The sequence below is a fragment of the Cucurbita moschata genome, unplaced genomic scaffold (genome assembly GCF_002738365.1).
Source record: "Cucurbita moschata cultivar Rifu unplaced genomic scaffold, Cmos_1.0 Cmo_Scf00010, whole genome shotgun sequence".
Lineage (NCBI taxonomy): Eukaryota > Viridiplantae > Streptophyta > Magnoliopsida > Cucurbitales > Cucurbitaceae > Cucurbita > Cucurbita moschata.
In genome coordinates, this window is record NW_019268526.1 from 450,262 (window position 1) to 464,828 (window position 14,567).

Consider the following 14,567-nt stretch of genomic DNA (forward strand, 5'->3'; position numbering starts at 1 on the left):
CTCAAATTGTCGACCATGAAGAAATCTCTCGGCCGTCGGAAAATTGAAATCAAAAAGCTTGAGAAGAAGAGTAGCCAGCAGGTTACCTTCTCTAAACGCCGCGCCGGACTTTTCAACAAGGCGGCGGAGCTTTCCGTTCTGTGCGGTGCTGAGATCGCGATCCTCGTCTCCTCTGCTAGCAACAAGCTCTATACATTCGGTCATCCCAATGTTGAGTCGCTCTTGGACCGTTTTCTCACTGGAAACTCTTCTCCGCCTAAGCCGGCTGAGGCCTACTTCCCTCTGCAGGAGTTGAACCGCGATTTTGACGATGTGGCGGCGGAGTTCGACATTGAGAAGAGGCGCGCGGCAGAGCGCTCGAGTAACGATCGATTTTGGTGGGATGAGCCGCTGGAATCTATGAAAATCGACGAACTGAAGCGATTCCGGTCGTCGTTGGTGGAACTGAGAGCAAAAGTGGCGGAGAGAGTGGAGAAATTTACGGATATCAGAACAGAAGGATCTCCGATACCTGCTCTGCAGCCGTCAACTCCTCCGTCGATTACCCTGGTCGGAAACCTCCAACCGCCGCCGACGACTCCATCAATTGACCTCGTCGAAAACCTTCAACAGCCGCCGACACCTCCATCAATTGGCCTCTTCGAAAATCTCCAACGGCCGCTGACGCCTCCATCAATTGGCGTCTTTGAAAATCTCCAATGGCCGTCGACGCCTCCATCAATTGGCCTCTACGAAAATCTTCGATGGCCGTCGACGCCTCCATCAATTGACCTCGTCAAAAGCCTCCAATGGTCACCGATGCCATCGATTCACCTTGCTGAAAACAACCAATGTCTGCCGTCGTCGTTACATATCTCTGGAAACCACTCTGTCGCGCGACGACTGAATATGCTGGAGTAGAGTCTTTGTTGTAATTTGTTCTTGTTGTTTGTTTAATTTTCATGTCGCATGAAAATTACATAATTAGATTAAACTGGTAGTGATTGTTTTCAGTTCGACTGCATTTTTTTTTTCGAAGTGTTCATAAAATTCACCTGCGATGAAAGAAATTTATGAGATTGATATTCATGTTCCTTGTCAATTCATAATTCAAATGCATTCAATACTTTCCGTATATAATGTGTTCTTAATGCGATTCTCAATTGAGGCATGATTCTGAAAAAATTCAATAAAAAATTAAAAAAAATTTTAATCTAAAACTAAAAAGTGTTTTTATAGAGTTTAAAAATGTTATCAATTTTTTTAAAAATTTGAAAGTAATTTTGAGAATTATTATTAATTTAGGGTTTGTTTTGAAATTAAATTTTGTTTCAACTTTCTCCCCTCCTCCTCCTTCGATAAGCCCTCGCGCTTCAGTTTTCACGTTCGCGCTCGCATCGAGGTGGTGACAGGCAGATCGATTGCTCTCTCCAAAGCACAAATAGTTCATTGTAGAAAATTTGCGATTTTCCCATCCCCTTTCTCTTTCGATATGTTTATCGTTTCTTGAAGTTAAAATACACTTTCCCCAAAAATTAAGTGGAACCTGTGACTCAAAGGGAAGAGACCTAGCTACATTTACGATATGACGATTCTTACGTTCTACGACTCCATTTTGTTGTGAGTATAGACACAAGTGCGCTGAAATTCAATGCCACAAAAAGTAAAAAATGGTTGCAAAGGTAGGAACTCGGTCTCATTGTCTGATTGTACTATCTTGATAATAGTGTGAAATTGGGTTTGAACAAATTAACAAAGCTCATTAACAAATAATGTACTCCTGATTTATATTGCATAAGAAAAACTCAAGTACATCGAGTAAAATCATCAACAACAGTCAGAAAAAACACAAACTAGAATGAGATAGGAATTTTATGGGGTCCCAAAACATCATAATGTAATACATCAAAGGCAGAATGTGTTGTTTTGAGTTTCTTCGAGAAGATAACTTAGTTTGTTTTGCTAATGGGCAAATACTACTGTTATGAGAAAAAGTCATTATTAAGATGCAATTGATTCGCTAGAAATTTAAAATGAGAAAATAAAGAATGACCTAAGCATAAATGCCACAAATCAAATGACTGAGATACTTGATGAGCTGAAGATTTGATTGGAGATGAAGAAATATGATAGAGACCTTCGAATTATTTACCCGACCCAATCATCTTCCCCGTAGCCCTTCTTGCATAACACAAGAATCTGGATAGAAGGTGACACAAATTCAAATCATTGGTAAGTTTGCTGATGTACATTAAGACAATATTTATTATAAGACAATATTTGCCTTCTTACCATAGGTATCTTTCCATTTATTACTTTTCCATATCATTGTAATTTATTTGATTATAAATAGATAACTTTCATACCATTTAGGTGCGATGATTTAAGTAAACATTCTCATAGTATTAGAGTTCTTTCGATTTAGCAACCCCGATCCTTTCTTTTCAATGACTTTTGAATCCTCTATTGTTCTTCCCCACCACCACTGCTCGCTTTGACATCGCAGGGGCAGTCTCCATGGTTGCCACATGCGGAGCCAATTGATTACTCTTCGTTTCCACCCTTTTAACCTCCAAATCACCCTTCGCCATACTCCGTACATACAACCTCACCTTCTTCAATACAATCAGTTTCCCCTTAGCCAACATAGTCTCTCTCATTTTCTTCCCAATCAACCCTTCATCCTTCATAGAAACCCTAATCTCAAGATCCTCATCATTATTCTCTTCGAAAATATATGGAATCTCGATAAGCCCATCGACCTTCTGTAGAGATTTATCTTTGGAATCTGGGCGCTGCACTGGCCTCTTTGCCAACCAAGTCGCCACCGCCCTTCTCGCCAAAATTGGCTCCTTCGCCCACTGTGGCGATTCTTCCGACTTCAACATTCTCTTTGTCCCTTGCTCTATGTTTCCCCTTCTACTTCTTGGGTTAGACATATTCTCACCGGAGCCAAGGCAGCATCATCGCTGAGCGATGATCCTTCTCATAGGTTAGACATATTCTCGCCGATGCCAAGGCAGCATTGCCGCTAAGCGTCGATTCCTCTGCAGTTTTCGATACCCAAGAAAGTGTTTCTCTATGCCTCCTCCGAACTAGGTTGTCGACATTTTCACGAAAAGCGTTTCTCGACCTCTCTTTGAATTTTTCAGATCCAAGCTTCACGTTCGTTCAAATCCGACGATCCGCTTGGGGGGATATTTGATATTTTATTGTAAGGCAAATATAGATATTTGCCTTCTTACCACAACACAAGTATCTTTCCATTTATTACTCTTCCCATTTATAACTTTTTCTAAATCATTTATTTGATTATAAATAGATAACTTTCACCCCATATTTGGTGTGGTGGTTTAAGCAAACATTCTCAGAAGGCACAAACATTGTTTAATTTAAGGTTAAGATTAAAAGAAACATTGTCAGTACGTGACACCTGTGTCGTCCCTCCATTAGGCAAATTTATTGTAGAAATGATTGCAATGTTTGGTTCAGTCATAACAAAAGTTCTGGATATTATATAATTTGTAGCTCCACTATCAAGAATCCATGAATTAGAACTAGTAGAGTTAATAGATAATGCAGATACTAAAAACAAAGTTGTAACATTGACCAGAACCATATGCTCTAGGTGTTTTAACCGGTAACATTGACAAAAAACAAACCAGTTCTAAGGGGCAAGTCCAAGGGATTAAGACCAGAACCAAATGTCCTAGAGCCAATTAGGAGTCCATGAGAATTCGGTTAAGCTTAGGATGCCATGAGAGCCTACAAGTAGATAACTTACTGAATATAATTTTTATACTCATCCTAGTTTTTCCTTTTTTTTTTCAGGTGTTCGCTAGCTATCGATTGAGGTGGAGGAGCGTTCTAGAGCTGTGCGGTCATAGAGAGAGTCGTTCTAGAGTGTTAATCTAAATTTTTTGTAACTTCCTTTTATATTTGTATATTTTTTTTAGTTTGTATTCCATTTGAAAAATTAAACTTGTCTCCTTGTATTTTCCTCTTTTATTTTACTTTTCTTTTAAATTCTTTTTTTTATTTATTGTTATTTGTTTTAGCTTTTAGTCTTTTTTGTCGTGGTTCCATTTTCGAAGCCTCTAAAATTAGGTCGTGACAAAATATACTATTGATCAACTCTTTAAGTATATTACCAACCAACTCCAACGTCATCCTGATTACAACTATATAAAATATATTCCAACAATATCTTTATATCTTAAATCAAATTTTATAATAACTTTTGTTGTTATTTTTCTTAAATTTAAAAATTATTGTTTTATTTCTTGACCGTAGCTTACTTGATTCGGGGAATCTCTCCGGCGTGAGCTCCGTTTGCGAGAAACCCCACGCGAACCTCGGCCAGCAGCGGCGTCCGGCCCTTGCTGTTTCACGCGACGCTTCAGCTGGCAGTTCGATTCGTAGCGGTGCAAGCTTCTGACTAGCAGTTGAATTTGAAGGCAGCTTTCAGCCATTACCCACGCTCAAACAACCTCAGACATCAATACCCACTCTATTTTTGGATTGATTTTGAGTGCCCACAGCTTAGATTCCCAATCGGAGGACCCACGAAGGACGACTTTAGATCTGAGAGTTCTAATCGAATCCAACACCAACCAGCAAGGATTCGAGTCCTTTTAGATAAGATTCATTGGGTAAAGATGCTCAAAATTCCTTTTGAACTCAAATGAAGTGTTTTAAAATTGTTCTTTACACTTGGAAGCTCTTTCTTAGACTAGTTTTGGACTCCTTTGAAAACTTTTCAGCAAAGACTGGAGTCGTTTTTGATAAGATTGAGGTGGTGCAGTTCTGTTTGGACCTTTTCAAATTCATATTAGTGCTATAATTAGCTTCTAACCTTTAGAACTATCCTATTTGTAGTTTTGGACTAAATTCGGACTGTTTGGTCAATGATTAAGGTTGTTAGTGGGTAAGAAATAGTTGATAAACCCTCCTGAACAGCCATTAACTTCGATTAAGGTTTTGGAACTGAGTTCTAACCTTCAGACCATGATCTTGTTGTTTCAGGAGCCTATTGACTAGTTTAGGAACACAACAGGAGTAGAATTCTAACTGTTGGGTCTGTTTGCTGTTTGCTAAGCATGCTGCAGTATTTAATTGCTTATGTTACTTGATGTACGCTTATTTGAACTATGTTGCTTCTGATGAATCTTGAGAATGTTGAGTATGTTGGGTGAACAAGTTAGTCTGTTACATTGTCTTAATGTTGAACTTGAGATTAATTAGGTATTAAAGTTTGGTAATGTGCCCTAATTTAGCATAAAAATTTGGGGATGTTATAGTTGATATCAAAGCGAAGTGGTCCCTAAATATTGTCCTAGAAACAGGTTGCTAAGTCAGAGTTAATGGCCTTTCTCATTCTCCTCTCATCACTTGATGGAGTTTAGTGCATCCATTAATGGTTTGCATGGATGACCTACAATGTTGGGCTTGATTCAAGGATCTATCGATTGATCAATACCTCCTTGATGCTATAGAATAAGGTATAGAAGCGGAGTTTTCATTACTCACTCAAGGGAGCATGTCAGTGATACAATATGAGAGGGGGTATGTTGAATTTTCTTGCTTTACTCTTTATCAGATCGACACAGAAACGAGGAAGGTGGGGAGGTTTATTGAGGGCCTTCGTAAAGATATAAAAGGACTAATAGCATTTCGACGACTGAATGCTTATGCCGCTGTAGTTATGAGTGCCATGATTTTAGATAGAGATGTTCCAAGACTGGAGTAGCCTGAAGAAGTAGGCACTTCATTTGGGGTTAAAAGGAAGCGACATGATGACCCTACAAAGAGTTATGCTCTATGTTGACTAAACATGAGGTTAACCCTTCACCAAGAGAAGGACCTAGGAAGACCTTGGCAAGAGAGACTAAGATCCCAAGAAACCAAAAAAGTCTCTTAGGAAAGGTGCAACCACTTTTTGTGATCAGGCCTACTTATAGAATCAAGAGAAAATCTCCTTTTCTATCTACTCAATCTCAGGGGGTTCCTCAACAATAAGCAATTTACTTGTTTCTTATGCCCTTTGTTTACAAAAGCATCACTTTGAGCCATGCTGAACAAAGTAGAGAGCTTGTTTCAATTGTGGTAGAAAGGGACACTTTGCAAGGTCGTGTCTGACCAAGGGTGAGCAAAATTCTCACAAGCCAACACCCAAAGCTATTTTAGCACGAACACAAGGAGGCTAGTAGAAAGCACATGTTTTTGCTCATAGAGGAAGCTGTGGGATATGCTAACATAGTTGCAACAGGAACACTACCCTAGACTCGTACCTTTTATTTGCTTCTCACCCACTGTATGTTTTGTTAATTTGTTACACTAGGACTATTCTTGGTCCTTAGTGTTCCATCTTTTGTTTTCTTGACGATTGTTTGTTAAGTGATCTTAGAGCTAGAGCTGTTTGGCTAATTTAGGTGTCCACACCAATCTGGCCAAAGGTTTAAGTTTAGGAGTGACTTGGTAAAGAAGAGATGAAATCAAGGCCAAGTGTTCAAAGTTATTAGACCTAGCAACTTTCACGGACGGCTATTTTTAAAGGTGGAGAGTTTGTAACGTCTCGCATTTCAGGAAAAAAAAGTGAAAGAAGAAGAATAGAAAAGAAAGAAAGAGAAGAAGAAATTGAAGAAGTGAAAGACAAAGAAAGGAGAAGAAGAGAAGAAAGAAAGAGAAATAGAAAGAGAAATGGAGGCGAGATGTAATGCGCTATGTTCTTCCCTAAGATTAATTTCTACTTTTGACATATATTTTGGATTAATTTAGTTCTTATTGGATTTGTTGGAGTTATTAATTTTGATAATTTAATTAAGTGAAGCTTGAAAAGTCCAAGTTATTTCTCCCCATGTTTGGAATATAGTGTAGCTTTGAGTTGTAGAAAAAGAAAAGGAAATGAAAAGGGAAGAAAAAAGGAAAATAAAAGAATGAGAAAAAAAAAGGAGCACAAGAAACAAAATCTGTTCTTCTTCCCGCATATTGCTGCCCCCAATGTCGTCTATTTGTTGCATTCCTCTCGTTCACTTGGGCCTGTATAGGACTCTGTCGATGAAATGTCCATATCCAGTTCATTCTTCAGAATCATATCACATTCTAGATCCGATGAAATAGGATGCATTGAGATGATATTTTATAAATACCTAATTGAGATGAACTGTCCATATGCAGTTCATCCATTGGAACCATATCACATTCCAAATAAAATATGATGGAATAGGATGAATTGAGATGGTATCTTGTTACTATTTCCTTGCTTTCCAATCGCCTGAAAGTAACAAAAGAACCATCTTGTTTTTCTTCATCAATTTTTGCTTGTTGTTCAGTGCGATGGTTTCGATCACTGCTCCATACGACTATTTTTATGCATTTCTCTTCCAGCGACCATGCAGCTGTTTTCATCTCTAATGATACCCTCGAGCTGAAGGACAGTGACAACGTGCTTTGGGTGACAATGACCCAAGTGTAATCTCTTAAGTGCATTTTCTTGGCTGTTCATCGATCCTTGGCCGTGACCTACACTCCAGACAATCCCAAATCAGATTGCCATAATGTTTAAAGTTCAGATCCGTGAGTTAGAATCTTTTCACCAACAAGAATCTGAACCCTTTGGTAAGAATCTAGTTACTATGAACTCTTTCGTATTTGATTGAAGTACACAAGATTAGCTTCTTGCCATTGGATCCCTTGAAGTTTAGGTTTGGATCGGCCATTTTGAGACATTAAGGACTATGTTAGGTAAGATTGAGTTAGCTACTCTCCTAAGTACTCCTTTGGGTTATTTAATAGTATTAAGTCTTGGGATTTGTTAAGGCTGGTTTTAATTTCAGAAATTTATATTAGGTTGATATGAGGACATTTGGCTGTGGCTTTTCTGTAAGTTGCTAACACAAGGTAAGTGATTCTTCTATCGGAATGCCTTAGTGCTAGGTTGAAAAAATGTATGATGTTTGAGACTCTTCAAATTGTTGAATGTTGAATGGTGATGTTGATGTAACTGTTACCTTGCGATATCTTTTTGTATTCTTTCTTATTATACAGTCTTTTGAGTGCTTATCTATTTTTGGTTTCATGTACTTGGACTTGATTAATCATATGGTGCAGGGTTGGGGAGATTAAACGATGTCTGCGAAATCAAAGTCCCTTAAGGAATATCTTAAACGCTATGAAAGTAACACCGAGGTGGATAAGAAAAAGAAGAAGAAAAAGAAGAGGACCGCAACAGCAACCAAACCAAATGCTCTAGGTGTTTAGTCGTGGACGAAGATCCTGTCTGGCAGAAGCCAATAATTATTGAAGAGGATAATGTTGATAATTCGACTGGTAAAGTATTAGTGTTGTTTATGAATGTGTATATTTTGTCCTAGGGATTTTTTGGCTATTGTTTTTACATCTCCGTTCTCCTATACTGTAGATGAGGAGCCCCAAGTCGATGAAGATATTGAGGTTACGAGAATGAGGAGGCTTGAAGAACTAAAAGCAAAGCGACCATATAATTCCATAAGTGAAGATGGAAGTGGTTGGGTTTCACTCTCTCCAAACCATGCAAATTCTAGCATGGTGAATGGTGATTTATCTCCATCTCGTAGAACAAGAGCTCGGAATGATACACCTTCTCCATCTAATGAGTTGAAGCCTTCAGTATCTGGTGAAGAAGGTGAAGATTTTTCACCTCCACGGAGGAGGCAGAGGCAAAATCCTGGCTCACTTGAACACGAGGAAATGTCTACAAACTCTAAGTCTCCAAGATCTGACTTATCTCAACCACAAAAGCAGAATGTTTATAGAGATTGTGCACAGAAAGATATTGACCTATCACCTCCACGACAGCGAAGGAAACGTTACCATACTCCCTCCCCTGAATCCGATGTAAAACCTGCACGATCTGTTTCTCCACAGTCTGATTTGTCACCACCTCGGAGATCTGATAGGCAGGCGTCTAAAGCAAATTTAGGGGGCAATCACAAGGCTGCAGGGTTATCTGACCTTTCTCCTCCTCGACGAAGAACTTCAGGCTATGCTGATGGTGCTCATATATCACATGGATCTGATCTTTCACCTCCAAGGAAACAAAGTAAGGATGTGAGGAGAGATCGATCACTTTCAGATAAGCATTTGCAGAGCCATATTGTTACTGATGATTCACAAGAATCACCAGCAGATCTTTCTCCACATAGGAAAATGCAAAAAGCACTGCCGGTTTCAGTCTCCTTTAAACAGGCACGGAAGACTGGTTTGCTTACTCAGAAAGAGTTTGGGGAAGAAATGTCTAAAACTAACAAAGAGGACTGGACGAGGTGAGGAATTCTATATTATTTAGCCTTAAAATGTTCTGCCTTAAATAGTCACTTCTGTCTAAGAAATTTTCCTCCATAATTATCTTCTTTTTCTATCTTTTTGATAAGAAAATCGGATGGCTGGTTGTGAATGATGTAGGATGCCATATGACCACATCATAACAAATGCCCGAACATAAAAATTGCTGAGGGATGAACGTGTTTCGGAATTTGGATAGTTTTTTTTGTGGTGTTTGTACATATTTCCGTATTTCCCCTCATGAAGTTCTATTAGTCGATGCCATATCTATTTGTGCTTCATGATGGAGAGACTATGGTTTGCTTTTGACCATGGTTTTCAAACTTTCATTAAGTGGCTGTTGCAATGATCAGTGAAACATGATCTTTAAAGCCGATTAGTCCCAGTATTAATTTATGTTCATTTTGTGAAAGTTATAATAGAATCAATGAACCCCTCTATGTTTGCCAGGTTCAACACTGAAAACTACTTTTGTTATGCAGTAGTGTAGTCAGAAAAAACATCATAGCCCTATTATAAAAACTTACGGAGTCAACATAGGTGAAGTTTGAAAACTCCAAAACATTACCAAACAAGGGCCTTTTAAGTAAAATTAATTACTTTGGCTAAATTCGAGGAATTTAATCAAGCCTGTTGGTTGAATACAATGCAATTGCGTTCGGTTCTCTGTTTCAATGAGGTTGCTTTTTCCATGAGATCTTAAGTTTGGTTTTTGAATTTAGACTATTTCATTTTTCTTAGAGAAGTATGGTGAAATGTGTTTATGCCTTGGTGTGGTTATGCTTTTCAAACGATTTCTATATGGATTTACAAAGGATGGAATAACCATATTTTGTCTTCTAGGTTTAAAGAGATGAATCCTTCTGCAAGTAGTAACGCAGAGCCTGTGTATCGAGACAAGATTAAAGGTTAGGCAATCGACATCTAACCTATCTTATCGAAAATTTGGCATTATGTGATACAATCTACCTCAAAGAGGAATTCTTAAAAGCACGAGGAAAAATAGAAGAAAAGCCCAAGGTACTTTGAGTAGTTATTATCATAAATTCTTGTATGATAAAATTTTATTATGGCTGTATTTGATGACTTCCTTCTCAGGAGATCAAGTTCTTATCATAACCTATATGCTTTTATCAAATATCATTGTCGCTGCTTGTGATGATCTTCCTTCTCAGGAAATAAAATTGGAATGGGGCAAGGGCTTAGCTCAAAAACGAGAAGCTGAAGCTGAACGTATGGAATTAGAACTCGAGAAGGATAGACCATTTGCACGGTCAAGGTAAAACTGAGTACTCTCGGATTTTAGTTTCATCAGTGCTTCTTCTGGGATATCAAATACCTGTGTGCCTCTATTAGCTAGGTGTTGAAGGTTTATAACTGGATACTCTCCAATTTTAGTATCTTTATTCTCTTTCCTTTTATTGTCAAAGATTTCCTAACGTCTGGATTCTTGAAAGTTGAATCCAAGTGTAATTTTTGTTGTACTTTTACGAGACTAGAAGGCCCTTTAATGTCTGCCAAATTGTTTTCAGTAATGATGCCGAGCTTGACTCAATGTTGAGGGAGAGACTGAGATGGGGCGATCCCATGGCACATTTGGTGAAGGTAACCAATTGAAATTCTAAAATGAGTTGAAGTTGAAGAACTGATACGTCTGACCTCTTGCATTGCACATATTGCAGAAAAAGCAATCTGAGATGGCTCTTCCTGATCTAGGAGACAGTGAGAAGATGAAGGAATCAGGGTTTCATTATTCCGCAGGATATTCCACCTCACAGCTGGCTAAAGAGGGGATTGGATGCTGCACCCAATCGATATGGTATAAGACCAGGAAGACATTGGGATGGAGTCGATCGTAGCAACGGTTAGTTTATTTCTGATTCATTTCGATTGTTATCAAAAAGCTTAGTGGTATATTGAAACATATTGATGCTTGAGGACTAAATTTAAAAATAATTTGAGGTTAGGATCAGTCAGGCCTTTGTATATTCTTTTTAACTGCATTGTGCTCGAAAAAAAGCAGACACAGGCGTCGACTCTGTGTTTTGGTCTTGCATCGATGTTCATACATTGTTTAATTGGTTTTCGTTGTAGGATTCGAGAAGCAAATGTTCAAGAGGATGAACGAGAAACGAGCTACTGAAAGGGAAGCATATCTTTGGTCTGTGTCTGATATGTAACATGAAAGGATGGTGTGCTTAGATGGAAGATATCACATCTTTTCGAGGTCTTGTTTTCTTATAATTGTAAGTTCATCCATAATAGCTATTTAGGATTGTTCATCCATAATAGCTATTTAGGATTGTTCATCCAAAATAGCTATTGTGGGTTAATTACCTCTTATGTTTTGGTTTTAATATGATCCCTTTAGTTTTAGGGTTTGATTAATTCTCCCAAACTGTTTGTGTCATGATCAGATGTTAAGATTTTGTTTACACAGCACGTGTTTGGACGTGGGAGGGAACGACACGTGTTTGGACGTGGGAGGGAAGCGATCACCTAACCTTCAATGTAAGGTATGTGTTCAGGTTAAACTGGTCGATTTTACTTGATTTAATACAGTTTAACAAGTTGCATCCATATGCAGGGTTGATCTTCCGAACTAGAAACTGGGTAAATTGTCTGATTTTAACCCTATCTGTTCTTCTAGCTTCACTGGTAATATGTAAATATCAATTTGGATTGAAAACAAAACTTCATAAATTTGTTTTTGTTGAATAAACATTAATTAAATATATATATATATATATATATATATATATATATATATATATATATATATATTTTTTTTAGTGGATTTTAAATTAGAGTAATGTAGATTGTTCTTTCTATTGGGAAGAAGTAGAGAAAAAGTCATAAAACATATAAGTAATAGAAAAATGTTTTGTCTCTCCACTCACGGAAGAAAAAATAGTGTGATTTTTTTTTTTGTTTTTTTTTTGCTTTTTACAATTTGGTATTATAGCGAATGTGACGGGTCAAATGCCTCTACCGCGACTAAAGAAGACAAACTACGAGAATTAGGGCATTCAAATGAAAGCTCTTCTCGGTTCTCAAGATGCATGGGAGGTGGTCGAAGAAGGTTTTGAAGAATCAAAAGGTATCACGGGTTATACGACGGCACAAAACAAGGTGTTGAAAGAGGTACGATCAAAGGATAAGGTGGCACTATACATTTTGATCCGAGCCTTTGACGAGTCGGGGTTTGAGAAGATTGCCAGTGCAACTACTTCAAAAGAAACGTTGGATATTTTAGAAAAAGTGTTCAAAGGAGCCAACCTAATCAAAGGAAGTGCTCTCAATAGTATAAATGTAATTCTAAAATGGTAGGATATCTCTTGATCATGAATAATACTCTCAATAGTCCAAATATAACTTTTGAAACAAAACAAATCTTATTCCTCCAAAACTTTATTCATAATTTTACCTAAATATATTTTTTTCAAGCTATGCATATCACTAGGTATTTTATGTTGAACACTAACTCTATGTGGTAAACACTCTCACTTTTTATTACGACCAATCGAGAAGAGATTACAAGACACATTCTAGAATACTACTCCTTTGTATTTCTTCGATTGAAAACTTAAGTAGGGTTAAGGGTATTTGTACTAAAGACCCTCTCTTCTCTAAAATATCTAGGTATTTTTATTTTAAAATATTAACTAAAATAAATATACAATGTACTGATACAATTATTTTGCTTGATGATATTTTAACATTTTATTCTTATTACAAAGCGGATGCAACGATCCTTTGCTGATGGCTATCAACTTCATCAACCAATTGTTCCACATTCGTCAGGGCATCAAACTCTGCCACAAATCTTTCCATGGCTAAGGCAGGCAAGCACAGAGGTACCATAATTCCCTTTTCTCCTTTTTTATCCACGAAAGACATACAAAAGCTCAACGTGCCAGGGAAAGTTCCGAACCCTCCTGCTGTAAGTCCGCCATAAATGGCCTTTCCCCATCCAAAGTCCACCTCTTCAAACCCAACCCTCCTTAGGTCTGATACTATATATGGCCAACCTGTCGTGAAAAGGGATCGTCCTTTCATCACTACAAGATCCAACAAAGAGTTTACGTACTCATTCATCACCTTAGCCTTAGCCATCCTAATCAATTCAACAGCATGACCTAGTGGGTTACCACAAAGATTTGCAACTGTGGTGAGTTCGGCCGGAAAAACCAAAACATTACCATAATATCCTAACGGTAGAGAGTTGATCTTGGTGCGTAGATTTACAGGGAAAACAAAGCACACTTTCTCCTCTGGGCTCAGTTGAAGGGCTATGGTTCGGAGGCGCCAAACATAGGCTGCGATGAGCTCGAAGGATGAACAATGGCGAAGGTGCGCAGGTAAGGTTTGACGAAGGGCTGAGATTTTGAGAGGACTAAAAAATATGAAGCGGTGGGCCATGTTGTCGATTGGAATGGCGGTGTCGTTGGTGACAGGAACTTGGTCGTATTCAAGGTGGCGACAAGTTATTCTGGGAGGGTCCCTTGCGGTTAAGAGAGCTCTTTGCCATACTGGAAAAATTGATGGAGCATAGGCTCCACAAGCTATCTCTACTATAGCCTTCATGAATTGGACGAGGCCGAAACCATCGACCATTGTATGATTAAAACAAATAGAAAAAATGAAACCACCACACTTGAGTCGTGTCACCTACATGACCAATAGAGAGACAAAAACTCAAATCAATTGTTATTTTTTTAGTATAACTGAGGAGGGGTATAGATTTGAATCTCAAACCTCTAGAAGTATTGCAAATAAATGTTTAAACAAATATGCTATTATACCTAAATGAGTAATAATGGAGAATTAACCATACTATCAGAATTTGGAACATTGTATATAACATCTTGAAACCATGAAAGTGAAGATGAAAATTGAAGAGCATCGCCAAATTGTTCCAAGGTTACATCTGCATCTGATTCAATGAACAAGATTCCTTCACCGGTACATTCTACAAATAGCTTTCTACCTGGCCCTTCTCTTAGTCTTCCTGCAAAAGGATAATAAAACACCAACGTCCTTGCAATTGCTTCTTTTATTATCTTTACCGGGTCTCTCCCTCCTAAATTTGGATTATGTTCATAGAAATTTGGTAATGGAATTTGAAATCTTAAGCTTTGGTGATCATCCATATCTGAGAGTTGCTTAAATTCATGGGGTGTAGGATTTGCTGGAACAATCACTTCTGGTTCGCATTTTCGTACTTTGAAGGTAAAGTCAATGGTTGGCATCATTGATATACGAAA

General features: G+C 38.0%; 2 protein-coding genes and 1 pseudogene across 2 annotated transcripts; 2 read left to right on the forward strand and 1 right to left on the reverse strand.

The window, feature by feature from the left end:
- Positions 1-974, forward strand: LOC111448900 (agamous-like MADS-box protein AGL61). Its single transcript, XM_023088682.1, has one exon. It carries the CDS (start codon positions 16-18, stop codon positions 898-900), a length of 885 nt encoding a protein of 294 aa, XP_022944450.1. The 5' UTR covers positions 1-15; the 3' UTR covers positions 901-974.
- A 3,299-nt stretch (positions 975-4,273) lies between these two features.
- Positions 4,274-12,700, forward strand: LOC111449055 (BUD13 homolog). The gene is given in 15 exon segments (XM_023088897.1): positions 4,274-7,722; positions 7,828-7,874; positions 8,087-8,230; positions 8,233-8,307; positions 8,399-9,281; positions 10,144-10,221; positions 10,272-10,320; positions 10,476-10,579; positions 10,833-10,905; positions 10,983-11,042; positions 11,044-11,164; positions 11,395-11,546; positions 11,718-11,816; positions 11,888-11,913; positions 12,266-12,700. Coding segments are annotated over 10 exon segments (1,653 nt in total). The 5' UTR covers positions 4,274-7,722; positions 7,828-7,874; positions 8,087-8,106; the 3' UTR covers positions 11,481-11,546; positions 11,718-11,816; positions 11,888-11,913; positions 12,266-12,700.
- A 324-nt stretch (positions 12,701-13,024) lies between these two features.
- LOC111448587 lies at positions 13,025-14,567 on the reverse strand (annotated as a pseudogene).